Source organism: Oncorhynchus gorbuscha, unplaced genomic scaffold (genome assembly GCF_021184085.1).
Source record: "Oncorhynchus gorbuscha isolate QuinsamMale2020 ecotype Even-year unplaced genomic scaffold, OgorEven_v1.0 Un_scaffold_5137, whole genome shotgun sequence".
Lineage (NCBI taxonomy): Eukaryota > Metazoa > Chordata > Actinopteri > Salmoniformes > Salmonidae > Oncorhynchus > Oncorhynchus gorbuscha.
In genome coordinates this window covers 1-27933 of record NW_025749006.1, presented here as the reverse complement: position 1 = coordinate 27933, position 27933 = coordinate 1, and the positions used below count along the sequence as shown (strand labels likewise).

Below are 27933 nucleotides of genomic sequence, written 5' to 3'. Positions count from 1 at the left end.
ATCCCATTAAGACCGCCCAGGGCTCCCTGTCCCTGAAGGCTTACAGGTTAACACCCAAACTGATGGAGATTTGCAAGGAGAAGGACTTCTCAGCCGAGGGGTGAGAGACACACACACACACACACACACACACACACACACACACACACACACACACACACACACACACACACACACACACACACACACACACACACACACACAGACACACACAAAGACACACACACACCACAAAGACACACACACACAAAGACACACACACACACCACAAAGACACACACACACACCACAAAGACACACACACACACCACAGACACACACACACACCACAAAGACACACACACACCACAAAGACACACACACACCACAAAGACACAAATACCAACTGCACCTTTCCTGATAAGAATTCAGCATTAATGCTGTGCTCTGGTGAAACTCCCTTCAAAAGATTCCAATGCCTGATGTTATTTTCCCCACGAGCAGAGAGAGCCTCATCAGAGGCTCTTAGTGATGTGATGATAGGGGTTTATAACTAGTGTGTGTGTGTGTGTTGGGGCTGTCAAACAGCTATACTGCCATGTTCATCCTCCGCCTGACTGGGTCTGACCCTCAGGCTGCTGGCCATTGATTTTAAATAGCATCTGAATGAAGCGTAATGAGAGAGACGTTTTCAAATAGATCGGAGTTCCCACAAGCTGAGTTTATGAAAACAAGGAGTCCCAACAGACTGGCATTAAATTGACCAGAAAATAAACCAGTATTAGGAACTGTTGGCGAGGTGGGTCAGTATTAGGAACTGTTGGCGAGGTGGGTCAGTATTAGGAACTGTTGGCTAGGTGGGTCAGTATTAGGAACTGTTGGCTAGGTGGGTCAGTATTAGGAACTGTTGGCTAGGTGGGTCAGTATTAGGAACTGTTGGCTAGGTGGGTCAGTATTAGGAACTGTTGGCTAGGTGGGTCAGTATTAGGAACTGTTGGCTAGGTGGGTCAGTATTAGGAACTGTTGGCTAGGTGGGTCAGTATTAGGAACTGTTGGCTAGGTGGGTCAGTATTAGGAACTGTTGGCTAGGTGGGTCAGTATTAGGAACTGTTGGCTAGGTGGGTCAGTATTAGGAACTGTTGGCTAGGTGGGTCAGTATTAGGAACTGTTGGCTAGGTGGGTCAGTATTAGGAACTGTTGGCTAGGTGGGTCAGTATTAGGAACTGTTGGCTAGGTGGGTCAGTATTAGGAACTGTTGGCTAGGTGGGTCAGTATTAGGAACTGTTGGCTAGGTGGGTCAGTATTAGGAACTGTTGGCGAGGTGGGTCAGTATTAGGAACTGTTGGCGAGGTGGGTCAGTATTAGGAACTGTTGGCTAGGTGGGTCAGTATTAGGAACTGTTGGCTAGGTGGGTCAGTATTAGGAACTGTTGGCGTAGGTGGGTCAGTATTAGGAACTGTTGGCTAGGTGGGTCAGTATTAGGAACTGTTGGCTAGGTGGGTCAGTATTAGGAACTGTTGGCTAGGTGGGTCAGTATTAGGAACTGTTGGCTAGGTGGGTCAGTATTAGGAACTGTTGGCTAGGTGGGTCAGTATTAGGAACTGTGGGTCAGTATTAGGAACTGTGGGTCAGTATTAGGAACTGTTGGCTAGGTGGGTCAGTATTAGGAACTGTTGGCTAGGTGGGTCAGTATTAGGAACTGTTGGCCAGGTGGGTCGGTATTAGGAACTGTTGGCCAGGTGGGTCAGTATTAGGAACTGTTGGCTAGGTGGGTCAGTATTAGGAACTGTTGGCTAGGTGGGTCAGTATTAGGAACTGTTGGCTAGGTGGGTCAGTATTAGGAACTGTTGGCTAGGTGGGTCAAAGTATTAGAGACTGTTGGCTGGAGTGGGTCAGTAATGGGAACTGTTGGCTAGGTGGGTCAGTATTAGGAACTGTTGGCTAAGGTGGGTCAGTATTAGGAACTGTTAGTAAGGTGGGTCCATTAGGAACTGTTGGCTGGGTGGGTCAGTATTAGGAACTGTTGGCTAGGTGGGTCAGTATTAGGAACTGTTGGCTTTGGCTTGGATTACTCCTTATTCTTTAGTTAATTTCTTCATGTTTACACCCACACCTACCCTTACCTACCCTTACCTACCTACCTACCCTTACCTACCTACCTACCCTTACCTACCCTTACCTACCTACCTACCTACCTACTACCTACTTACCTACCTACCCTTATCTACCTACCCTTACCTACCTACCCTTACCTACCTACCCACCCACTCGTACCTACCTACCCACCCGTACCAACCTACCTACCCCTACCTACCCTTACCTACCTACCCCCTACCTACCTACCTACCCTTACCTACCTACCACTTACCTACCTACCCACCACCCACCCACCCACCCCACCTGCCCACCCTTACCCACCTACCCATACCTACCTACCAACCTCCCTACCTACCTACCCACTACCCCACCCTACCTACCCCCACCCCACCTCCCACTCCTTACCTACCTACCTACCTACCCATCTACCTACCTACCCATCTACCTACCTACCCATCTAACTACCTACCCATCTACCTACCGTACCTACCTACCCATCTACCTACCTACCTACCTACCTACCCACCCATCTACCTACCTGCCCCACCTACCTACCTACCCATCTACCTACCTACCCATCTACCTACCTGCCTATCCACTACCTACCCATACCTACCTACCCATCTACCTACCTAGTACCCACTACACCTACCTACCCACCCATCTACCTACCTACCCATCTACATACCTACCCATCTACCTACCTACCCATCTACCTACCTACCCACCTACCTACCTACCCACCTACCTACCTACCTACCTACCTACCTACCTACCTACCTACCTACCTACCTACCCACCCATCTCTCTACCTACCCATCTCTCTACCTACCCATCTACCTACCTACCTACCTACCTACCCATCTACCTACCTACCCATCTACCCATCTACCTACCTACCCATCTACCTACAGTACCTACCTACCCACCCATCTATCTAACCATCTACCTACCGTACCTACCTACAGTACCTACCTACCTACCCATCTACCTACCGTACCTACCTACCTACCTACCTACCTACCCATCTACCTACCGTACCTACCTACCTACCTACCCATCTACCTACCGTACCTACCTACCTACCCATCTACCCACTCACCCATCTACCTACCGTACCTACCTACAGTACCTACCTACCTATCTACCCATCTACCTACCTACCCATCTTCCCTACCGTACCTACCTACAGTACCTACCTACCTACCTACCCATCTACCTACCGTACCTACCTACCTACCTACCCATCTACCTACCTACCCATCTACCTACCGTACCTACCTACAGTACCTACCTACCTATCTACCCATCTACCTACCTACCCATCTTCCCTACCGTACCTACCTACAGTACCTACCTACCTATCTACCCACCCATCTACCTTGTAGTCATTTCCTCTCCGAGGTCAGTTGCTCATTTATTGTCTGGTTGCTTTGCCTCTGACTCTCTGTCCAGTTCGTTGTCAGACTTAAATGTTAATGTTGTCGAGCTTTTTATTCGTTTCGCTGGGCCGTGTTCATTATAGGCACCGAGTGGGAGGGAACGAGACACCACCTGAATTTGTCCAATGAGAAATGCTCTTTTTTTTTTGGTGTCTGTTTTGTGATAATGTTTGGCTATGTTGTGATAATGACTAGGGAACCCTGTTAGTTTCTAATGCACCAGGTCCTCATCAGTCTCTCTCTCAATACGCGGCTGATTGAAAGACCAGGAGGACAATAGCAGCTCTATTGCTCGGCTGGCGAAGACTCATTTCACCACCGTTATTATGAGGACAATCTGAATAATATATCATTTCAAAGGAGGGCTTCAGTTTTCTATGATGGGTTCTTTCCATGTGGCTGTATTTGATGTTTTATAAGTGGCTGTTTTTGTTATCTTTTAAATGAAAGGCAGGAAGAGAGAGACTGCACTGAATTAGACTAGACTCTACAGGAAGAGAGAGACTGCACTGAATTAGACTAGACTCTACAGGAAGAGAGAGACTGCACTGAATTAGACTAGACCCTACAGGAAGAGAGAGACTGCACTGAATTAGACTAGACTCTACAGGAAGAGAGAGACTGCACTGAATTAGACTAGACTCTACAGGAAGAGAGAGACTGGATTGAATTAGACTAGACTCTACAGGAAGAGAGAGACTGCACTGAATTAGACTAGACTCTACAGGAAGAGAGAGACTGCACTGAATTAGACTAGACTCTACAGGAAGAAAGAGACTGCACTGAATTAGACTAGACTACAGGAAGAGAGAGACTGCACTGAATTAGACCCTACAGGAAGAGAGAGACTGCACTGAAGTAGACTAGACTCTACAGGAAGAGAGAGACTGCACTGAAGTAGACTAGACTCTACAGGAAGAGAGAGACTGCACTGAAGTAGACTAGACTCTACAGGAAGAGAGAGACTGCACTGAATTAGACTAGACTACAGGAAGAGAGAGAGACTGCACTGAATTAGACTAGACTCTACAGGAAGAGAGAGAGACTGCACTGAATTAGACTAGACTACAGGAAGAGAGAGACTGCACTGAATTAGACCCTACAGGAAGAGAGAGACTGCACTGAATTAGACTCTACAGGAAGAGAGACTGCACTGAATTAGACTCTACAGGAAGAGAGAGAGACTGCACTGAATTAGACTAGACCCTACAGGAAGAGAGAGACTGCACTGAATTAGACTAGACCCTACAGGAAGAGAGAGACTGCACTGAAGTAGACTAGACCCTACAGGAAGATAGAGACTGGATTGAATTAGACTAGACTCTACAGGAAGAGAGAGACTGCACTGAAGTAGACTAGACCCTACAGGAAGATAGAGACTGGATTGAATTAGACTAGACTCTACAGGAAGAGAGAGACTGCACTGAAGTAGACTAGACCCTACAGGAAGATAGAGACTGGATTGAATTAGACTAGACTCTACAGGAAGAGAGAGACTGCACTGAAGTAGACTAGACCCTACAGGAAGAGAGAGACTGCACTGAATTAGACTAGACTCTACAGGAAGAGAGAGACTGGATTGAATTAGACTAGACTCTACAGGAAGAGAGAGACTGCACTGAAGTAGACTAGACTCTACAGGAAGAGAGAGACTGGATTGAATTAGACTAGACTCTACAGGAAGAGAGAGACTGCGCTGAATTAGACTAGACTCTACAGGAAGAGAGAGACTGCACTGAATTAGACTAGACTCTACAGGAAGAGAGAGACTGCACTGAATTAGACTAGACTCTACAGGAAGAGAGAGACTGCACTGAATTAGACTAGACTCTACAGGAAGAGAGAGACTGCACTGAATTAGACTAGACTCTACAGGAAGAGAGAGACTGCACTGAATTAGACTAGACTCTACAGGAAGAGAGAGACTGCACTGAATTAGACTAGACTCTACAGGAAGAGAGAGACTGGATCTACAGGAGAAGACTGGATTGAATTAGACACTGAAGAGAGACTGCACTGAAGTAGACTAGACTCTACAGGAAGAGAGAGACTGGATTGAATTAGACTAGACTCTACAGGAAGAGAGAGACTGCACTGAAGTAGACTAGACTCTACAGGAAGAGAGACTGCACTGAAGTAGACTGGACTCTACAGGAAGAGAGAGACTGCAGACACTACTGTCTGTTATCAATATGATCCAGTTTTAGACTAGACTCTACTGTCTGTTATCAATATGATCCAGTTTTAAACTAGACTCTACTGTCTGTTATGTTGTCAATATGACCCAGTTTTAGACTAGACTCTACAGGAAGAGAGAGACTGCACTGAAGTAGACTAGACTCTACAGGAAGAGAGTGACTGCACTGAAGTAGACTAGACTCTACAGGAAGAGAGAGACTGCACTGAAGTAGACTGGACTCTACAGGAAGAGAGAGACTGCACTGAAGTAGACTGGACTCTACAGGAAGAGAGAGACTGCACTGAAGTAGACTAGACTCTACAGGAAGAGACTGCACTGAATTAGACTAGACTCTACAGGAAGAGAGAGACTGCACTGAATTAGACTGGACTCTACAGGAAGAGAGAGACTGCACTGAAGTAGACTAGACTCTACAGGAAGAGAGACTGCAGACACTACTGTCTGTTATCAATATGATCCAGTTTTAGACTAGACTCTACAGGAAGAGAGAGACTGCACTGAAGTAGACTAGACTCTACAGGAAGAGAGACTGCAGACACTACTGTCTGTTATCAATATGATCCAGTTTTAGACTAGACTCTACTGTCTTATGTTATCAATATGATCCAGTTTTAGACTAGACTCTACTGTCTGTTATGTTGTCAATATGATCCAGTTTTAGACTAGACTCTACTGTCTGTTGTCAATATGATCCAGTTTTAGACTAGACACTACTGTCTGTTGTCAATATGATCCAGTTTTAGACTAGACTCTACTGTCTGTTATCAATATGATCCAGTTTTAGACTAGACTCTACTGTCTGTTATCAATATGATCCAGTTTTAGACTAGACTCTACTGTCTGTTATCAATATGATCCAGTTTTAGACTAGACTCTACTGTCTGTTATGTTGTCAATATGATCCAGTTTTAGACTAGACTCTACTGTCTGTTATCAATATGATCCAGTTTTAGACTAGACTCTACTGTCTGTTATCAATATGATCCAGTTTTAGACTAGACTCTACTGTCTGTTGTCAATATGATCCAGTTTTAGACTAGACACTACTGTCTGTTATGTTGTCAATATGATCCAGTTTTAGACTAGACTCTACTGTCTGTTGTCAATATGATCCAGTTTTAGACTAGACACTACTGTCTGTTGTCAATATGATCCAGTTTTAGACTAGACTCTACTGTCTGTTATCAATATGATCCAGTTTTAGACTAGACTCTACTGTCTGTTATGTTGTCAATATGATCCAGTTTTAGACTAGACTCTACTGTCTGTTATCAATATGATCCAGTTTTAGACTAGACTCTACTGTCTGTTGTCAATATGATCCAGTTTTAGACTAGACTCTACTGTCTGTTGTCAATATGATCCAGTTTTAGACTAGACACTACTGTCTGTTATCAATATGATCCAGTTTTAGACTAGACTCTACTGTCTGTTATCAATATGATCCAGTTTTAGACTAGACACTACTGTCTGTTATCAATATGATCCAGTTTTAGACTAGACTCTACTGTCTGTTATGTTGTCAATATGATCCAGTTTTATAAATAGATTAGATTAGACACTACTAATGGCAAATTAGTTCAACTACATTTTGTAGAGCTGGCAATCAAATTGAGTTGAACTGGGTTGAATCATTGACTGAGTTGAACAGGGTTAAATCATTGACTTTGAATTGAACTGGGTTGAACTGGTTTGAATCATTGACTTTGAATTGAACTGGGTTGAACTGGTTTGAATCATTGACTTTGAGTTGAACTGGGTTGAACGCCATTGACTATGAATTGAACTGAAGTGATTATTTTCTCTCCCTCCTCCCCAGATTGAAGAAGGCCATGATTGGTTTTGAGCACATGTTCGAGGAGGTTCCCATCATGATCAAGAACTCCCACCTGATCAACGTTCTGATGTGGGAACTGGAGGAGAAGTGTACTGTGGCCGACAAGCACGAACTGCTCAACCTCTCCAGCAGGTATGTGACGTGGTGCTGTCTACCCTAGTGGTGCTGTCTACCCTAGTGGTGCTGTCTACCCTAGTGGTGCTGTCTACCCTAGTGGTGCTGTCTACCCTAGTGGTGCTGTCTACCCTAGTGGTGCTGTCTACCCTAGTGGTGCCGTCTACCCTAGTGGTGCCGTCTACCCTAGTGGTGCCGTCTACCCTAGTGGTGCCGTCTACCCTAGTGGTGCCGTCTACCCTAGTGGTGCCGTCTACCCTAGTGGTGCCGTCTACCCTAGTGGTGCCGTCTACCCTAGTGGTGCCGTCTACCCTAGTGGTGCCGTCTACCCTAGTGGTGCTGTCTACCCCTCACTACTCTCTCTCTCTCTGTGTTATAAAAGCCATTTCCCCTCACTACTCCCTCTCTCTCTGTCTTATAAAAGCCATTTCCCCTCACTACTCCCTCTCTCTCTCTGTTATAAAAGCCATTTCCCCTCACTACTCCCTCTCTCTCTGTCTTATAAAAGCCATTTCCCCTCACTACTCCCTCCATCTCTCTGTGTTATAAAAGCCATTTCCCCTCACTACTCCCTCTCTGTGTTATAAAAGCCATTTCCCCTCACTACTCCCTCTCTCTCTGTGTTATAAAAGCCATTTCCCCTCACTACTCCCTCTCTCTCTGTGTTATAAAAGCCATTTCCCCTCACTACTCCCTCTCTCTGTGTTATAAAAAGCCATTTCCCCTCACTACTCCCTCTCTCTCTGTGTTATAAAAGCCATTTCCCCTCACTACTCCCTCTCTCTCTGTGTTATAAAAGCCATTTCCCCTCACTACTCCCTCTCTCTCTGTGTTATAAAAGCCATTTCCCCTCACTACTCCCTCTCTCTCTGTGTTATAAAAGCCATTTCCCCTCACTACTCCCTCCATCTCTCTGTGTTATAAAAGCCATTTCCCCTCACTACTCCCTCCATCTCTCTGTGTTATAAAAGCCATTTCCCCTCACTACTCCCTCTCTCTCTGTGTTATAAAAGCCATTTCCCTCACTACTCCCTCTCTCTCTGTGTTATAAAAGCCATTTCCCTCACTACTCCCTCTCTCTGTGTTATAAAAGCCATTTCCCCTCACTACTCCCTCCATCTCTGTGTTATAAAAGCCATTTCCCCTCACTACTCCCTCTCTCTCTGTGTTATAAAAGCCATTTCCCTCACTACTCCCTCTCTCTCTGTGTTATAAAAGCCATTTCCCCCTCACTACTCCCTCTCTCTGTGTTATAAAAGCCATTTCCCCTCACTACTCCCTCTCTCTCTGTGTTATAAAAGCCATTTCCCCTCACTACTCCCTCTCTCTCTGTGTTATAAAAGCCATTTCCCCTCACTACTCCCTCTCTCTCTGTGTTATAAAGCCATTTCCCCTCACTACTCCCTCTCTCTCTGTGTTATAAAAGCCATTTCCCCTCACTACTCCCTCTCTCTGTGTTATAAAAGCCATTTCCCTCACTACTCCCTCTCTCTCTGTGTTATAAAAGCCATTTCCCTCACTACTCCCTCTCTCTGTGTTATAAAAGCCATTTCCCTCACTACTCCCCCCTTTCATTATCATCTTTCTTGATATGCCACACCTGTCAGGTGAATTGATTATCTTGGCACAGGAGAAATGCTCCCTAACAGGGATGTAAACATATGTGTGTGCACCATTTGAGAGATGTTTTTTTGTTTTTGCGTATGCAACATTTCTGGGATCTTATTTCAGCTCATGAAACATGGGACCAACACTTTACATGTTGCATTTATATATTTTTGTTCAGTGTTGTTACTCGACAATGATAACCGAAATGACAGAGTGAGAAGAAAGACGCCTGTACAGAATACAAATATTCCAAACAAAAAAAAAAAATGTCAACGCAATAGATTTTTGGTCCTGAATACAAAGTGTTATGTTTGGGGCAATTACAACACATTACTGAGTACCACTCTATGTAATTTTCTAGCATAGTGTTGGCTGCATCATGTTATGGGTATACTTGTAATCGCTAAGGACTAAGGGAGTTTTTCAGGATGAAAAAAAAAACGGAATGAAGCTAAGCACAGGTAAAATCCTAGAGAAAAACCCGGTTCTGCTTTCCACTAGACACTAGGAGATGAATTCCTTTCAGCAGGACAATAACCTAAGACACGAGGCCAAATCTACACTGGAGTTGCTTACCAAGAAGACAGTGACTATTCCTGAGTTGCCAAGTTACAGTTTTAGATTTAAATCTACTTGAACATCTATGACAATGATCAACAACCAATTTGACAGAGCCTGAATCATAAAAATAAATGATAATGGTGTTTTACACACTCCAGGTGTGGGAAGCTCTTAGAGACATCCACAGAAAGACCCTCGGCTGTAATCACTGCCTAAAGTGCTTTTACAAAGTGTGTGTGTGTGTGTGTGTGTGTGTGTGTGTGTGTGTGTGTGTGTGTGTGTGTGTGTGTGTGTGTGTGTGTGTGTGTGTGTGTGTGTGTGTGTGTGTGTGTGTGTGTGTGTGTGTGTGTGTGTGTGTGTGAATACTTATAGAAATTAAATATTTCATTTTCATACAAAAAAAAATCGAAAAAACATGTTTTCACTTTGTCATTATGGGGGGTATTGTGTGAAGTTGGGCGACATTCTGTTTTAAATAAATGGAATCCATTTTGAATTCAGGCTGCAGCACAACAACATGTAGAATATGTAAAGGAGTGTGAATAGTTCTGAACTCTCTCTCTCTCTCTCCTCCCCTGTAGAATATGTAAAGGAGTATGAATAGTTCTGAACTCTCTCTCCTCCCCTGTAGAATATGTAAAGGAGTATGAATAGTTCTGATCTCTCTCTCCTCCCCTGTAGAATATGTAAAGGAGTATGAATAGTTCTGATCTCTCTCTCTCTCTCTCCTCCCCTGTAGAATATGTAAAGGAGTATGAATAGTTCTGATCTCTCTCTCCTCCCCTGTAGAATATGTAAAGGAGTATGAATAGTTCTGATCTCTCTCTCTCTCTCTCTCCTCCCCTGTAGAATATGTAAAGGAGTGTGAATAGTTCTGATCTCTCTCTCTCTCTCTCTCCTCCCCTGTAGAATATGTAAAGGAGTGTGAATAGTTCTGATCTCTCTCTCTCTCTCTCCTCCCCTGTAGAATATGTAAAGGAGTGTGAATAGTTCTGAACTCTCTCTCTCCTCCCCCGTGGGGCCCTGTTGTGGATTCTAGCCATGTAATAATGTCTCTGGCCAAATCGGTTGTCTGAAGTTGTCAGGTTGCCGCGTGCGTTGCTTGGTCCTTCTGTCCGTGTGGAGCATCTCTGTCCACATCTTAACAGGTAATGGATCTGATGTCATTTCCACCGTGTCGTTTTCACTTCGGCCACATTTGTCCACGTCATCTTCTGAGATCAGTGTTTTGTTCCTTCTTAAAACCAGGTGTCACTAACAGTCATCGTGACATGTCCTTGCCATTATTTATACCATGTTATATCTCATTCCTGTTGGCAGGTCGGCCTATTAGAAGAGAGGATCTCTTGTGTGGTATTAGTCTATAGTGTTGTGGTATTAGTCCATAGTGTTGTGGTATTAGTCTATAGTGTTGTGGTATTAGTCTATAGTGTTGTGGTATTAGGCTATAGTGTTGTGGTATTAGTCTATAGTGTTGTGGTATTAGTCTATAGTGTTGTGGTATTAGTCTATAGTGTTGTGGTATTAGTCTATAGTGTTGTGGTATTAGTCTATAGTGTTGTGGTATTAGTCTATAGTGTTGTGGTATTAGTCTATAGTGTTGTGGTATTAGTCTATAGTGTTGTGGTATTAGTCTATAGTGTTGTGGTATTAGTCTATAGTGTTGTGGTATTAGTCTATAGTGTTGTGGTATTAGTCTATAGTGTTGTGGTATTAGTCTATAGTGTTGTGGTGTTAGTCTATAGTGTTGTGGTGTTAGTCCATAGTGTTGTGGTATTAGTCTATAGTGTTGTGGTATTAGTCTATAGTGTTGTGGTATTAGTCTATAGTGTTGTGGTATTAGTCTATAGTGTTGTGGTATTAGTCTATAGTGTTGTGGTATTAGTCTATAGTGTTGTGGTATTAGTCTATAGTGTTGTGGTATTAGTCTATAGTGTTGTGGTATTAGTCTATAGTGTTGTGGTATTAGTCTATAGTGTTGTGGTATTAGTCTATAGTGTTGTGGTATTAGTCTATAGTGTTGTGGTATTAGTCTATAGTGTTGTGGTATTAGTCTATAGTGTTGTGGTATTAGTCTATAGTGTTGTGGTATTAGTCTAGTGTTGTGGTATTAGTCCATAGTGTTGTGGTATTAGTCTATAGTGTTGTGGTATTAGTCTATAGTGTTGTGGTATTAGTCTATAGTGTTGTGGTATTAGTCTATAGTGTTGTGGTATTAGTGTGTTGTGGTATTAGTCTATAGTGTTGTGGTATTAGTCTATAGTGTTGTGGTATTAGTCTATAGTGTTGTGGTATTAGTCTATAGTGTTGTGGTATTAGTCTATAGTGTTGTGGTATTAGTCTATAGTGTTGTGGTATTAGGCTATAGTGTTGTGGTATTAGGCTATAGTGTTGTGGTATTAGGCTATAGTGTTGTGGTATTAGTCTATAGTGTTGTGGTATTAGTCTATAGTGTTGTGGTATTAGTCTATAGTGTTGTGGTATTAGTCTATAGTGTTGTGGTATTAGTCTATAGTGTTGTGGTATTAGTCTATAGTGTTGTGGTATTAGTCTATAGTGTTGTGGTATTAGTCTATAGTGTTGTGGTATTAGTCTATAGTGTTGTGGTATTAGTCTATAGTGTTGTGGTATTAGTCTATAGTGTTGTGGTATTAGTCTATAGTGTTGTGGTATTAGTCTATAGTGTTGTGGTATTAGTCCATAGTGTTGGTCCATTCAGAAGCACTAAAACATAATGTTTTTCTCCAGGCCCTCTCTGAATGGGTTTTCAGCAGGGCCTCTCCTGTGCCCCAGCCCTCTCTGAAAGGTGTTTCAGCAGGCCCTCTCCTGTGCCCCAGCCCTCTCTGAAAGGGTTTCTACCAGGCCCTCTCTGAAAGGGTTTTCAGCAGGCCCTCTCCTGTGCCCCAGCCCTCTCTGAAAGGGTTTCTACCAGGCCCTCTCTGAAAGGGTTTTCAGCAGGCTCTCTCCTGTGCCCCAGCCCTCTAAAAGGGTTGTGAACAAGGACCAGGGGCATGATAGGGAAGGTTAATTGAGTGCAGGTTATTTAGAGAGATGTGAACATAACATTCTTTATCCAAAACACTCTGTTCTGAGGTGAAGGAGATCAGTGTAGAGAGAAATCTATAGAGAGATTCTTCCATTCATTCACAAGGTGGACTGACTCAGTGCACAACTGAGCAAGAGGACAAGTACATTAGAGTGTCTAGTTTGAGAAACGGACTCCTCTCACAAGTCCTCAACTGGCAGCTTCATTAAATAGTAAACACCAGTCTCAACGTCAACGGTGAAGAGGAGACTCCTGGATGCTGGCCTTCTAGGCAGAGTTGCAAAGAAAAAGCCATATCTCAGACTGGCCAATAAAAAGAAAAGATTTAGATGGGCAAAAGAACACAGACACTGAACAGAGGAACTCTGCCTGGAAGGCCAGCATCCCGAAGTCGCTTCTTCACTGTTGACGATGAGACTGGTGTTTTGCCGGTACTATTTAATGAAGCTGCCAATTGAGGACTTGTGAGAGGAGTCTGTTTCTCAAAGTAGACACTCTAATGTACTTTTGCTCAGTTGTGCACCGGGGCCTCCCACTCCTCTTTCTATTCTGGTTAGAGCCTGTTTGAGCTGTTCTGTGAAGAGAGTAGTACACAACGTTGTACGAGATCTTCAGTTTCTTGGAAATTTCTCGCTTTGAATAGCCTTCATTTCTCAGAACAAGAATAGACTGACGAGTTTCAGAAGAAATGTCTTTGATTCTTTGATTGAGCCTGTAATCGAACCCACAAATGCTGCTGCTCCAGATACTCAACTAGTCTAAAGAAGGCCAGTTTTATTGCTTCTTTAATCAGAACAGTTTGCAATTATGTTAGCACATCTGAAAAGGGGTTTTCTAATGATCAATTAGTCTTTTGAAATGATAAACTTGTATTAGCTAACACAACGTGCCATTGGAACACAGGAGTGATGGTTGCTGTTAATGAGCCTCTGTACGCCTATGTAGATATTCCATTAAACATCTGCCGTTTCCAGCTACAATAGTCATTTACAACATTAACAATGTCTACACTGTATTTCTGATCAATTTGATGGTATTTTAATGGACAAAATATTAGCTTTTCTTTCAAAAACAAGGACACTTCTAAGTGACCCCAAACGTGTGTGTGTGTGTGTGTGTGTGTGTGTGTGTGTGTGTGTGTGTGTGTGTGTGTGTGTGTGTGTGTGTGTGTGTGTGTGTGTGTGTGTGTGTGTGTGTGTGTGTGTGTGTGTGTGTGTGTGTGTGTGTGTATACCACACATGTGGAGATCCTCCGTTCACCTCCTCTTCGTCTCTCAAAGACACGGCGGTTGGAACCAAAAATCTTAAATTTGGACTCATCAGACCAAAGGACAGATTTCCACCGGTCTAATGTCCATTGCTCGTGTTTCTTGGCCCAAGCAAGTCTCTTCTTCTTATTGGTGTCCTTTAGTAGTGGTTTCTTTGCAGCAATTCGACCATGAAAGACCGATTCACGAGTCTCCTCTGAACAGTTGATGTTGAGAAGTGTCTGTTTTACTGGAACTTTGAAGCGTTTATTTGGGCTGCAATCTGAAGTGCAGTAAACTCTAATGAATTTATCCTCTGCAGCAGAGAGTAACTGGGTCTTCCTTTCCCTGTGGCGGTCCTCATGAGAGCCAGTTTCATCACAGCGCTTGATGGTTTTTGTGACTGTAACTTGGAAGAAACTTTCTTGAAATTCTCCTCATTGACTGACCTTCATGTCTTTTAAAGTAATGATGGACTGTCGTTTCTCTTTGCTTATTTAAGCTTTTCTTGCCATAATATGGACTTGGTCTTTTACCAAATAGGGCTGTCTTCTGTGTATCCCCCCCCCCACCTTGTCACAACGCAACTGATTGGCTCAAACTCATTAAGACTGAAAGAAATGGCACAAATGAGCTTGTAACAAGGCACACCTGTTAATTGAAATGCATTCCAGGTGACTCATCTCATGAAGCTGGTTGAGAGAATGCCAAGAGTGTGCCAAGCTGTCATCAATCACTCTTCTTATTCTTTCAACCAATCACCAGTCACTTGTCAGTACATGTGGAGTACCCTTCTTTTATAAGCTTTCAACCAATCACCAGTCACTTGTCAGTACATGTGGAGTACCCTTCTTTTATAAGCTTTCAACCAATCACCAGTCACTTGTCAGTACATGTGGAGTACCCTTCTTTTATAAGCTTTCAACCAATCACCAGTCACTTGTCAGTACATGTGGAGTACCCTTCTTTATAAGCTTTCAACCAATCACCAGTCACTTGTCAGTGCATGTCGAGTACCCTTCTTTTATAAGCTTTCAACCAATCACCAGTCACTTGTCAGTACATGTGGAGTACCCTTCTTTATAAGCTTTCAACCAATCACCAGTCACTTGTCAGTACATGTGGAGTACCCTTCTTTATAAGCTTTCAACCAATCACCAGTCACTTGTCAGTACATGTGGAGTACCCTTCTTTTATAAGCTTTCAACCAATCACCAGTCACTTGTCAGTACATGTGGAGTACCCTTCTTTATAAGCTTTCAACCAATCACCAGTCACTTGTCAGTACATGTGGAGTACCCTTCTTTATAAGCTTTCAACCAATCACCAGTCACTTGTCAGTACATGTGGAGTACCCTTCTTTTATAAGCTTTCAACCAATCACCAGTCACTTGTCAGTGCATGTCGAGTACCCTTCTTTTATAAGCTTTCAACCAATCACCAGTCACTTGTCAGTACATGTGGAGTACCCTTCTTTTATAAGCTTTCAACCAATCACCAGTCACTTGTCAGTACATGTGGAGTACCCTTCTTTATAAGCTTTCAACCAATCACCAGTCACTTGTCAGTACATGTGGAGTACCCTTCTTTTATAAGCTTTCAACCAATCACCAGTCACTTGTCAGTACATGTGGAGTACCCTTCTTTTATAAGCTTTCAACCAATCACCAGTCACTTGTCAGTACATGTGGAGTACCCTTCTTTTATAAGCTTTCAACCAATCACCAGTCACTTGTCAGTACATGTCGCGACCTTCTTTTATAAGCTTTCAACCAATCACCAGTCACTTGTCAGTACATGTGGAGTACCCTTCTTTTATAAGCTTTCAACCAATCACCAGTCACTTGTCAGTACATGTGGAGTACCCTTCTTTATAAGCTTTCAACCAATCACCAGTCACTTGTCAGTACATGTTGAGTACCCTTCTTTTATAAGCTTTCAACCAATCACCAGTCACTTGTCAGTACATGTGGAGTACCCTTCTTTTATAAGCTTTCAACCAATCACCAGTCACTTGTCAGTACATGTGGAGTACCCTTCTTTTATAAGCTTTCAACCAATCACCAGTCACTTGTCAGTACATGTGGAGTACCCTTCTTTTATAAGCTGCTGAAAAGACTTGTTGTTCATTTTGTTTACAGAGAAATAGTCTTGTATTTGGTCGAAACACTTTCTTTTTTCTTTCTCCTCCCCCCAACAGTTTTCTAAGAGCAACGAGATGAAAGGTTTTGACGTTAGAGACCTTTTTAAAGGACCCCTTTTACCGCTCTTGGGGAGCGGAATGACTTTGTCGTCTAGACGGAAGACAGACTCCCCTCCTAGATTCCGTGGTCCTTCTGTAGCTCAGTTGGTAGAGCATGGCGCTTGTAACGCCAGGGTAGTGGGTTCGATCCCCGGGACCACCCATACGTAGAATGTATGCACACATGACTGTAAGTCGCTTTGGATAAAAGCGTCTGCTAAATGGCATATATTATTATTATTAGATTCAGATGAAAGATAATGACCGACTGGGAGTGGCTATAGAGTCAGTTACCATCTTCACTAGCTTTCCTTCTAAGTTGTCAATGCCAGGAAGGTTGTTCATTATTGATTGATTGTTCCACATCTCCCTCACTAACTTTATAAAATCCCAATGCTTTTCCTTTTCATTAGTTGTTTTATGCACGAGCACAATTGCTCACTGGCATTTTTCCCCCCTCCTAAACTTTCCCACTTTGGCAATGAAATAATCACGAAGCTAATTGGCAACATCAAATGGTTTTGTGATGAATAAGCCATCTGATTCAATGAAAGACGGAGTAGAATCGGTCTTTTCTACCCATAATTCCATTTTAAAGTACGTTTTTATATTATTGATCTTGGCTTCATCTTACAGTTTCTTCTTCTTTTGTTGATGAGTCGAGTCGTATCATTTCTCAATTCGGCAGGAAGTCGGCCAGTCAGATGTACAGCCAGACTTATTAGCCACTTCCTCTTGTCCCGTCTCAACCAATACAGTTTCTTCATTTCCTCATCGATCCACGGAGCCTTTAACAGTTCTAACAGTCAGTTTCTTAACAGGTGCTTGTTTATCAATAATTGGAAAAAGGCTATTTTAATATATACAATAAGAGTAGCGTCTGGATGCTCCTTATTAATCACATCAACAAATATGTTTAACATCGTCCACATAAATCACAGTTAAATGTTCTGTATGATCTCTTATATACTATTTAAGGCCCAGCTGTTGGAACTTTGTCCTTCCTGTATATAGCCACTACACTGTGATCACTGCATCTAATGGGTACGGATAAACAAAGTTCTACAGTATTCGTAGCAATGTGATCGATACATGTGGATGATCTTGTTTCTGTAGTGTTTGTAAACACCCTGGTTGGTTGATTAATAACCTGAACCAGATTACAGACACTGGTTACAGTGAGAAGCTTCCTGTTGAGTAGGTTGATTAATAACCTGAACCAGATTAGACACTGGTTACAGTGAGAAGCTTCCTGTTGAGTGGGTTGATTAATAACCTGAACCAGATTACAGACACTGGTTACAGTGAGAAGCTTCCTGTTGAGTGGGTTGATTAATAACCTGAACCAGATTACAGACACTGGTTACAGTGAGAAGCTTCCTGTTGAGTGGGTTGATTAATAACCTGAACCAGATTACAGACACTGGTTACAGTGAGAAGCTTCCTGTTGAGTGGGTTGATTAATAACCTGAACCAGATTACAGACACTGGTTACAGTGAGAAGCTTCCTGTTGAGCGGACAGCTTGATGAAAACCAGCCAATTATTCAGGTCCCCTGAGAAAGTAGACCTCTCTCTGTTTACATCACGAACACTATCAAGCATTTCACACATGATTTAGATACTGACTGTTAGCACTTGGTGGCCAACATAAACACCCCACAATAAAATGCTTTAGATGAAGGGCCAAGTGAACCTGCAACCACAACACTTCAATAACACTTGACATGAGATCTTCTCTAAGCATTACAGGGAATATGGCTCTGAATATATACAGCAACACTTCCCCATAAGCATTACAGGGAATATGGCTCTGAATATATACAGCAACACTTCCCCCATAAGCATCACAGGGAATATGGCTCTGAATATATACAGCAACACCTCCCCCATAAGCATTCCTGTCTCTTCTATAGATGTTACATAAGATCTTCTCTAAGCGTTACAGGGAATATGGCTCTGAATATATACAGCAACACTTCCCCCATAAGCATTACAGGGAATATGGCTCTGAATATATACAGCAACACCTCCCCCATAAGCATTACAGGGAATATGGCTCTGAATATATACAGCAACACCTCCCCCATAAGCATCACAGGGAATATGGCTCTGAATATATACAGCAACACCTCCCCCATAAGCATCACAGGGAATATGGCTCTGAATATATACAGCAACACCTCCCCCATAAGCATTCCTGTCTCTTCTATAGATGTTGTATCCTTGTATTGCTGTTGCTGTATCATCAAAGTGATTCTCAGAAAAGGCTAATTAAATTAATGTTATCGGATGTTAGCAAGTTACATTTACATTTAAGTCATTTAGCAGACGCTCTTATCCAGAGCGACTTACAAATTGGTGCATTCACCTTATGACATCCAGTGGAACAGCCACTTTACAATAGTGCATCTAAATATTTTAAGGGGGGGAGGGTGAGAAGGATTACTTTATCCTATCCTAGGTATTCCTTAAAGAGGTGGGGTTTCAGGTGTCTCCGGAAGGTGGTGATTGACTCCGCTGTCCTGGCGTCGTGAGGGAGTTTGTTCCACCATTGGGGGGCCAGAGCAGCGAACAGTTTTGACTGGGCTGAGCGGGAACTGTACTTCCTCAGTGGTAGGGAGGTGAGCAGGCCAGAGGTGGATGAACGCAGTGCCCTTGTTTGGGTGTAGGGCCTGATCAGAGCCTGGAGGTACTGAGGTGCCGTTCCCCTCACAGCTCCGTAGGCAAGCACCATGGTCTTGTAGAGGATGCGAGCTTCAACTGGAAGCCAGTGGAGAGAGCGGAGGAGCGGGGTGACATGAGAGAACTTGGGAAGGTTGAACACCAGACGGGCTGCGGCGTTCTGGATGAGTTGTAGGGGTTTAATGGCACAGGCAGGGAGCCCAGCCAACAGCGAGTTGCAGTAATCCAGACGGGAGATGACAAGTGCCTGGATTAGGACCTGCGCCGCTTCCTGTGTGAGGCAGGGTCGTACTCTGCGGATGTTGTAGAGCATGAACCTACAGGAACGGGCCACCGTCTTGATGTTAGTTGAGAACGACAGGGTGTTGTCCAGGATCACGCCAAGGTTCTTGGCGCTCTGGGAGGAGGACACAATGGAGTTGTCAACCGTGATGGCGAGATCATGGAACGGGCAGTCCTTCCCCGGGAGGAAGAGCAGCTCCGTCTTGCCGAGGTTCAGCTTGAGGTGGTGATCCGTCATCCACACAGATATGTCTGCCAGACATGCAGAGATGCGATTCGCCACCTGGTCATCAGAAGGGGGAAAGGAGAAGATTAATTGTGTGTCGTCTGCATAGCAATGATAGGAGAGACCATGTGAGGTTATGACAGAGCCAAGTGACTTGGTGTATAGCGAGAATAGGAGAGGGCCTAGAACAGAGCCCTGGGGGACACCAGTGGTGAGAGCGCGTGGTGAGGAGATCAAGAAGGTCATTCTGAGAGAGATAGCGGGAGAGCTGGCCAAGGACGGCACGTTCAAGAGTTTTGGAGAGAAAAGAAAGAAGGGATACTGGTCTGTAGTTGTTGACATCGGAGGGATCGAGTGTAGGTTTTTTCAGAAGGGGTGCAACTCTCGCTCTCTTGAAGACTGAAGGGACGTAGCCAGCGGTCAGGGATGAGTTGATGAGCGGGGTGAGGTAAGGGAGAAGGTCTCCGGAAATGGTCTGGAGAAGAGAGGAGGGGATGGGGTCAAGCGGGCAGGTTGTTGGGCGGCCGGCCGTCACAAGACGCGAGATTTTGATTTCCTGACCCTTATTTCTAAGGCTATATATATATATATATATTAATATGGGCCGTTTTCAGCCCTTTCCTGGGCAGCTTCTCGTAGACAGACATTAATATGGGCTGTTTTCATTCAGCGGTCAGTTGGTGTGTTGTGCTGCTGGGTTGAAGCTACGAACCCATAGGCTCTCTCATCCCTTCCAGACTTCTGGGAGGGGGGAGGGGTGGACAATGAGCCTGTCATAGTGGATGTAAGCAATGTCCCCCGCCCCGGCACCTTTCATCGCTGGGACAAGTTATTTCCTCTTCTGTCGCCCAGCTTCAGGATTTACAGACTGGGGGTATTTACAGACTGGGGTCAGGGAGAGGTGGAACATGTCAGCGAAGGCACTTCCCGGCGGGTCAGCGTTTATGCCTTGACTACCCGTCCTGGTAATCCGTCTGGTCCCGCGGCCTTGGCTGTGTGAGACCGAGAGAGAGAGAGAGAGAGAGAGAGAGAGAGAGAGAGAGAGGAAACACCAGAGCTATGGACGGCTGAGTGAACCTGTCCCCTTCGGACTACAGACGCCACTGTCTGTTCCTAGCATCTGTAGTGTGTAGTTCATCTCCCCTCAGTAACCACCTGGAGACTGTAATCATAATGTGTAGTTCATCTCCCCTCAGTAACCACCTGGAGAATGTAATCTAATGTGTAGTTCATCTCCCCTCAGTAACCACCTGCAGAATGTAATCATAATGTGTAGTTCATCTCCCCTCAGGAACCACCTGGAGACTGTAATATAATGTGTAGTTCATCTCACCTCAGTTAACCACCTGGAGACTGTAATATGTGTAGTTCATCTCCCCTCAGGAACCACCTGGAGACTGTAATATAATGTGTAGTTCATCTCACCTCAGTTAACCACCTGGAGACTGTAATATGTGTAGTTCATCTCCCCTCAGGAACCACCTGGAGAATGTAATCATAATGTGTAGTTCATCTCCCCTCAGTAACCACCTGGAGAATGTAATCTAATGTGTAGTTCATCTCCCCTCAGTAACCACCTGGAGAATGTAATCATAATGTGTAGTTCATCTCCCCTCAGTAACCACCTGGAGAATGTAATCTAATGTGTAGTTCATCTCCCCTCAGTAACCACCTGGAGACTGTAATCATAATGTGTAGTTCATCTCCTCTCAGTAACCACCTGGAGACTGTAATCTGATGTGTAGTTCATCTCCCCTCAGTAACCACCTGGAGAATGTAATCTAATGTGTAGTTCATCTCCCCTCAGTAACCACCTGGAGACTGTAATCATAATGTGTAGTTCATCTCCTCTCAGTAACCACCTGGAGACTGTAATCTGATGTGTAGTTCATCTCCCCTCAGTAACCACCTGGAGAATGTAATCTAATGTGTAGTTCATCTCCCCTCAGTAACCACCTGGAGAATGTAATCTAATGTGTAGTTCATCTCCCCTCAGTAACCACCTGGAGAAGTCTCTGCAGCTCCTGATGGACAGAGTGGATGATATGAGTCAGGACATTGTCAAGTATAACACCTACAGCCGTAACCTCAGCAAGCAACAGCAGCAGAAACACCAGGTAACACACACACACACACACAGAGCGACACACACACACAAACCCACAGAGAGAGAGAGACACACACACACATTCTATTATCATGATGGGAAAATGTAATCAACACACTGTAGTTGATAGTGAGATAATCTACTTCCTGGACAGTGATTGTGTTAGAGGGGCGTTTATAGAATTAGGTTTAGACCCTGCCCACAGGGAGTCCTCTCCTCCAGAGAGGAAGGGAAGGGAGGGAGAGAGAGACCACTGGGTTTTCATCTAAAGTAGTGCACTATTTAAGAGATCGGGTAGTATTTGGGACTTGTCCTGCAGGGAAGCTGCTAACCAGATCCACAATACCAGAGAGACAGAGGCTTGGTACTATACAATGTAACTGTTGATATAACCACTATATTATATTGGTACTATATAATATAACTGTTGATATATCCACTATATTATATTGGTACTATATAATATAACTGTTGATATATCCACTATATTATATTGGTACTATATAATATAACTGTTGATATATCCACTATATTATATTGGTACTATATAATATAACTGTTGATATATCCACTATATTATATTGGTACTATATAATATAACTATTGATATATCCACTATATTATATTGGTACTATATAATATAACTGTTGATTATATCCACTATATTATATTGGTACTATATAATATTGATGTATCCACTATACCAGGGAGACAGTGGTGCCTCAGGTGAACTTGGTACGATGCTGCACTGTAATGTCAGTGTCCCAGTAGAGGGCTGACTGCAGTATGGAATGGTGCATTTTGAGATGGAACGCTAAATACCAGTTTGCATTTCTCGCGTCGGCCCCGGAGTCGTTTCTCGCGTCGGCCCCGGGGGTCGTTTCTCGCGTCGGCCCCGGGGGTCGTTTCTCGCGTCGGCCCCGGGAGTCGTTTCTCGCGTCGGCCCCGGAGTCGTTTCTCGTGTCGGCCTAGTTCTACAAGAATATTGTGATGTTGGTTTCTGGCAGGCTTGACAGGCTTTGTATGTGTATCCAGGTTCCGGTAGTTTCCTACCATCTACGCCCCACCACCAACCTGTCCTCTGCTCTGCCTCCCCAAATTAAAAAGGCCTTTAGGTTCTAACACGCTGATTTACACTGTCATATACCAACACAAATCACTGTCTGTCATGTCTGGCGGATTTTATAGCTGTTCTCGCTCACTCCTCCCTCCTCTCCCTCCCTCCTCATTCTCTCATTCTCTCTCTCTCCCCCTCCCCTCCCTCCTCATTCTCTCTCTCACTCTCTCTCCCTCTCCCCCCTCCCTCCTCATTCTCTCCCCCTCCCCTCTCTCTCTCCCTCTCCCTCTCTCCTCTCTCCTCTCTCCTCTCCATCTCTCTCCTCTCCCCCTCCCTCCTCTCCCTCCCTCCCTCTCTCTCCTCTCCCTCTCTTCTCCTCTCCCTCTCTTCTCCTCTCCCTCTCTTCTCCTCTCCCTCTCTTCTCCTCTCCCTCTCTCTCTCTCTCTCTCTCTCTCTCTCTCTCTCTCTCTCTCTGCAGTATGTCCAGCGGCGCCAGCAGGAGAATGCTCAGAGACAGACCAGAGGAGAGACTCCTCTACCAGAGGAAGATGTCTCCAAGATGTTCAAACCACCACAGCCCCCTCCTCGCATGGACACTCTCCTCATCGCAGGTACCTCCACACCCTCCCTCCCTCCTAGCAGCTACTAGTTCTGTTCTCTCTCTGGTACCTACCCATCTGTTCTGTTCTCTCTCTGGTAGATACCCATCTGTTCTGTTCTCTCTCTGGTAGATACCCATCTGTTCTGTTCTCTCTCTGGTAGCTACCCATCTGTTCTGTTCTCTCTCTGGTAGATACCTATCTGTTCTGTTCTCTCTCTGGTAGATACCCATCTGTTCTGTTCTCTCTCTGGTAGATACCTATCTGTTCTGTTCTCTCTCTGGTAGATACCTATCTGTTCTGTTCTCTCTCTGGTAGATACCTATCTGTTCTGTTCTCTCTCTGGTAGATACCTATCTGTTCTGTTCTCTCTCTGGTAGATACCTATCTGTTCTGTTCTCTCTCTGGTAGATACCCATCTGTTCTCTCTCTGGTAGATACCCATCTGTTCTGTTCTCTCTCTGGTAGATACCCATCTGTTCTGTTCTCTCTCTGGTAGATACCCATCTGTTCTGTTCTCTCTCTGGTAGCTACCTATCTGTTCTCTCTCTGGTAGCTACCTATCTGTTCTCTCTCTGGTAGCTACCTATCTGTTCTGTTCTCTCTCTGGTAGATACCTATCTGTTCTGTTCTCTCTCTGGTAGATACCTATCTGTTCTGTTCTCTCTCTGGTAGATACCTATCTGTTCTGTTCTCTCTCTGGTAGATACCTATCTGTTCTGTTCTCTCTCTGGTAGATACCCATCTGTTCTCTCTCTGGTAGCTACCTATCTGTTCTGTTCTCTCTCTGGTAGATACCTATCTGTTCTGTTCTCTCTCTGGTAGCTACCTATCTGTTCTGTTCTCTCTCTGGTAGATACCTATCTGTTCTGTTCTCTCTCTGGTAGATACCCATCTGTTCTCTCTCTGGTAGATACCTATCTGTTCTCTCTCTGGTAGATACCTATCTGTTCTGTTCTCTCTGGTAGCTACCTATCTGTTCTGTTCTCTCTCTGGTAGATACCTATCTGTTCTGTTCTCTCTCTGGTAGATACCTATCTGTTCTCTCTCTGGTAGATACCTATCTGTTCTCTCTCTGGTAGATACCTATCTGTTCTGTTCTCTCTCTGGTAGATACCTATCTGTTCTGTTCTCTCTGGTAGCTACCTATCTGATCTCTCTCTGGTAGATACCTATCTGTTCTGTTCTCTCTCTGGTAGATACCTATCTGTTCTGTTCTCTCTCTGGTAGATACCTATCTGTTCTGTTCTCTCTCTGGTAGCTACCTATCTGTTCTGTTCTCTCTCTGGTAGATACCTATCTGTTCTGTTCTCTCTCTGGTAGATACCCATCTGTTCTCTCTCTGGTAGATACCTATCTGTTCTCTCTCTGGTAGATACCTATCTGTTCTGTTCTCTCTGGTAGCTACCTATCTGTTCTGTTCTCTCTCTGGTAGCTACCTATCTGTTCTGTTCTCTCTCTGGTAGATACCTATCTGTTCTCTCTGGTAGCTACCTATCTGTTCTGTTCTCTCTCTGGTAGATACCTATCTGTTCTCTCTGGTAGCTACCTATCTGATCTCTCTCTGGTAGATACCTATCTGTTCTGTTCTCTCTCTGGTAGATACCTATCTGTTCTGTTCTCTCTCTGGTAGATACCTATCTGTTCTGTTCTCTCTCTGGTAGATACCTATCTGTTCTGTTCTCTCTCTGGTAGATACCTATCTGTTCTGTTCTCTCTCTGGTAGATACCTATCTGTTCTGTTCTCTCTCTGGTAGATACCTATCTGTTCTGTTCTCTCTCTGGTAGATACCTATCTGTTCTCTCTCTGGTAGATACCTATCTGTTCTGTTCTCTCTCTGGTAGATACCTATCTGTTCTGTCTCTGGTAGCTACCTATCTGTTCTGTTCTCTCTCTGGTAGATACCTATCTGTTCTGTTCTCTCTCTGGTAGATACCTATCTGTTCTGTTCTCTCTCTGGTAGATACCTATCTGTTCTCTCTCTGGTAGATACCTATCTGTTCTCTCTCTGGTAGATACCTATCTGTTCTCTCTCTGGTAGATACCTATCTGTTCTGTTCTCTCTGGTAGATACCTATCTGTTCTGTTCTCTCTCTGGTAGATACCTATCTGTTCTGTTCTCTCTCTGGTAGATACCTATCTGTTCTGTTCTCTCTCTGGTAGCTACCTATCTGTTCTGTTCTCTCTCTGGTAGATACCTATCTGTTCTCTCTGGTAGCTACCTATCTGATCTCTCTCTGGTAGATACCTATCTGTTCTGTTCTCTCTCTGGTAGATACCTATCTGTTCTGTTCTCTCTCTGGTAGATACCTATCTGTTCTGTTCTCTCTCTGGTAGATACCTATCTGTTCTCTCTCTGGTAGATACCTATCTGTTCTGTTCTCTCTCTGGTAGATACCTATCTGTTCTCTCTCTGGTAGATACCTATCTGTTCTGTTCTCTCTCTGGTAGATACCTATCTGTTCTGTTCTCTCTCTGGTAGATACCTATCTGTTCTGTTCTCTCTCTGGTAGATACCTATCTGTTCTGTTCTCTCTCTGGTAGATACCTATCTGTTCTCTCCCTGGTAGCTACCTATCTGTTCTGTTCTCTCTCTGGTAGATACCTATCTGTTCTCTCTCTGGTAGATACCTATCTGTTCTGTTCTCTCTCTGGTAGATACCTATCTGTTCTGTTCTCTCTCTGGTAGATACCTATCTGTTCTGTTCTCTCTCTGGTAGCTACCTATCTGTTCTGTTCTCTCTCTGGTAGATACCTATCTGTTCTCTCCCTGGTAGATACCTATCTGTTCTCTCTCTGGTAGATACCTATCTGTTCTGTTCTCTCTCTGGTAGATACCTATCTGTTCTGTTCTCTCTCTGGTAGATACCTATCTGTTCTGTTCTCTCTCTGGTAGATACCTATCTGTTCTGTTCTCTCTCTGGTAGATACCTATCTGTTCTGTTCTCTCTCTGGTAGCTACCTATCTGTTCTGTTCTCTCTCTGGTAGATACCTATCTGTTCTCTCTGGTAGCTACCTATCTGATCTCTCTCTGGTAGATACCTATCTGTTCTGTTCTCTCTCTGGTAGATACCTATCTGTTCTGTTCTCTCTCTGGTAGCTACCTATCTGTTCTCTCTCTGGTAGATACCTATCTGTTCTGTTCTCTCTCTGGTAGATACCTATCTGTTCTGTTCTCTCTCTGGTAGATACCTATCTGTTCTCTCCCTGGTAGCTACCTATCTGTTCTGTTCTCTCTCTGGTAGATACCTATCTGTTCTCTCTCTGGTAGATACCTATCTGTTCTGTTCTCTCTCTGGTAGATACCTATCTGTTCTGTTCTCTCTCTGGTAGCTACCTATCTGTTCTGTTCTCTCTCTGGTAGCTACCTATCTGTTCTGTTCTCTCTCTGGTAGATACCTATCTGTTCTCTCCCTGGTAGATACCTATCTGTTCTCTCTCTGGTAGATACCTATCTGTTCTGTTCTCTCTCTGGTAGATACCTATCTGTTCTGTTCTCTCTCTGGTAGATACCCATCTGTTCTCTCTCTGGTAGATACCCATCTGTTCTGTTCTCTCTCTGGTAGATACCTATCTGTTCTGTTCTCTCTCTGGTAGATACCTATCTGTTCTCTCCCTGGTAGCTACCTATCTGTTCTGTTCTCTGGTAGATACCTATCTGTTCTCTCTGGTAGATACCTATCTGTTCTGTTCTCTCTCTGGTAGATACCTATCTGTTCTGTTCTCTCTCTGGTAGCTACCTATCTGTTCTGTTCTCTCTCTGGTAGCTACCTATCTGTTCTGTTCTCTCTCTGGTAGATACCTATCTGTTCTCTCCCTGGTAGATACCTATCTGTTCTCTCTCTGGTAGATACCTATCTGTTCTGTTCTCTCTCTGGTAGATACCTATCTGTTCTGTTCTCTCTGGTAGATACCATCTGTTCTCTCTCTGGTAGATACCCATCTGTTCTGTTCTCTCTCTGGTAGATACCTATCTGTTCTGTTCTCTCTCTGGTAGATACCTATCTGTTCTGTTCTCTCTCTGGTAGATACCTATCTGTTCTGTTCTCTCTCTGGTAGATACCTATCTGTTCTGTTCTCTCTCTGGTAGATACCTATCTGTTCTGTTGTCATCTCTTCATGATGTCACATTAATCTACAGCGTTGTAGATTTCATCTGACATCCCTGCCTGTCTGCTGTCTCTCTGATGGTTATTTCATCCCAAAATAGCACCCTATTCCTACATAGTGCACTACTTGTGACCAGGGTCCATAGGGACACCCGTAGGCCTCTGGTTGGAACTAGTGCACCACATTAGGGATAGGATGACATTTTGGGCACGGCCGGTGTCTCCTTCTTGACAACATGCAACATGATTGACCTCCAGCTCTAAGCAATGTGTTTCCCTGTCTTTTGTTTCTGCCAAAACAGGACAGATTAACAATTACTGCCAGAATGTGAAGGAGTTCACCTCCCAGAACCTCGGCAAACTCTTCATGGCCGAGGCTCTTTCAGGGACACAACAGCTAAAGGAGAATACGAGAGGAGGAACTAAACACACAGGAGATAAACCCCCTTTCACCCAATCAGAATCATCCATACAGGGCTGTGTTCTAATTGGTAC

The 27933-nt window shown here is 44.1% G+C and overlaps 1 protein-coding gene across 1 annotated transcript; it reads left to right on the top strand.

Moving 5' to 3' along the window:
• On the top strand, window positions 1-27865 carry LOC124028966 (eukaryotic translation initiation factor 3 subunit H; the record flags this gene model as incomplete). Its single annotated transcript, XM_046340847.1, is given in 5 exon segments — window positions 1-100; window positions 7538-7687; window positions 21561-21681; window positions 23207-23339; window positions 27741-27865. Coding segments are annotated over 5 exon segments (629 nt in total), but the record flags the coding sequence as incomplete, so codon positions are not given.
• Window positions 27866-27933: the final 68 nt, after the last annotated feature.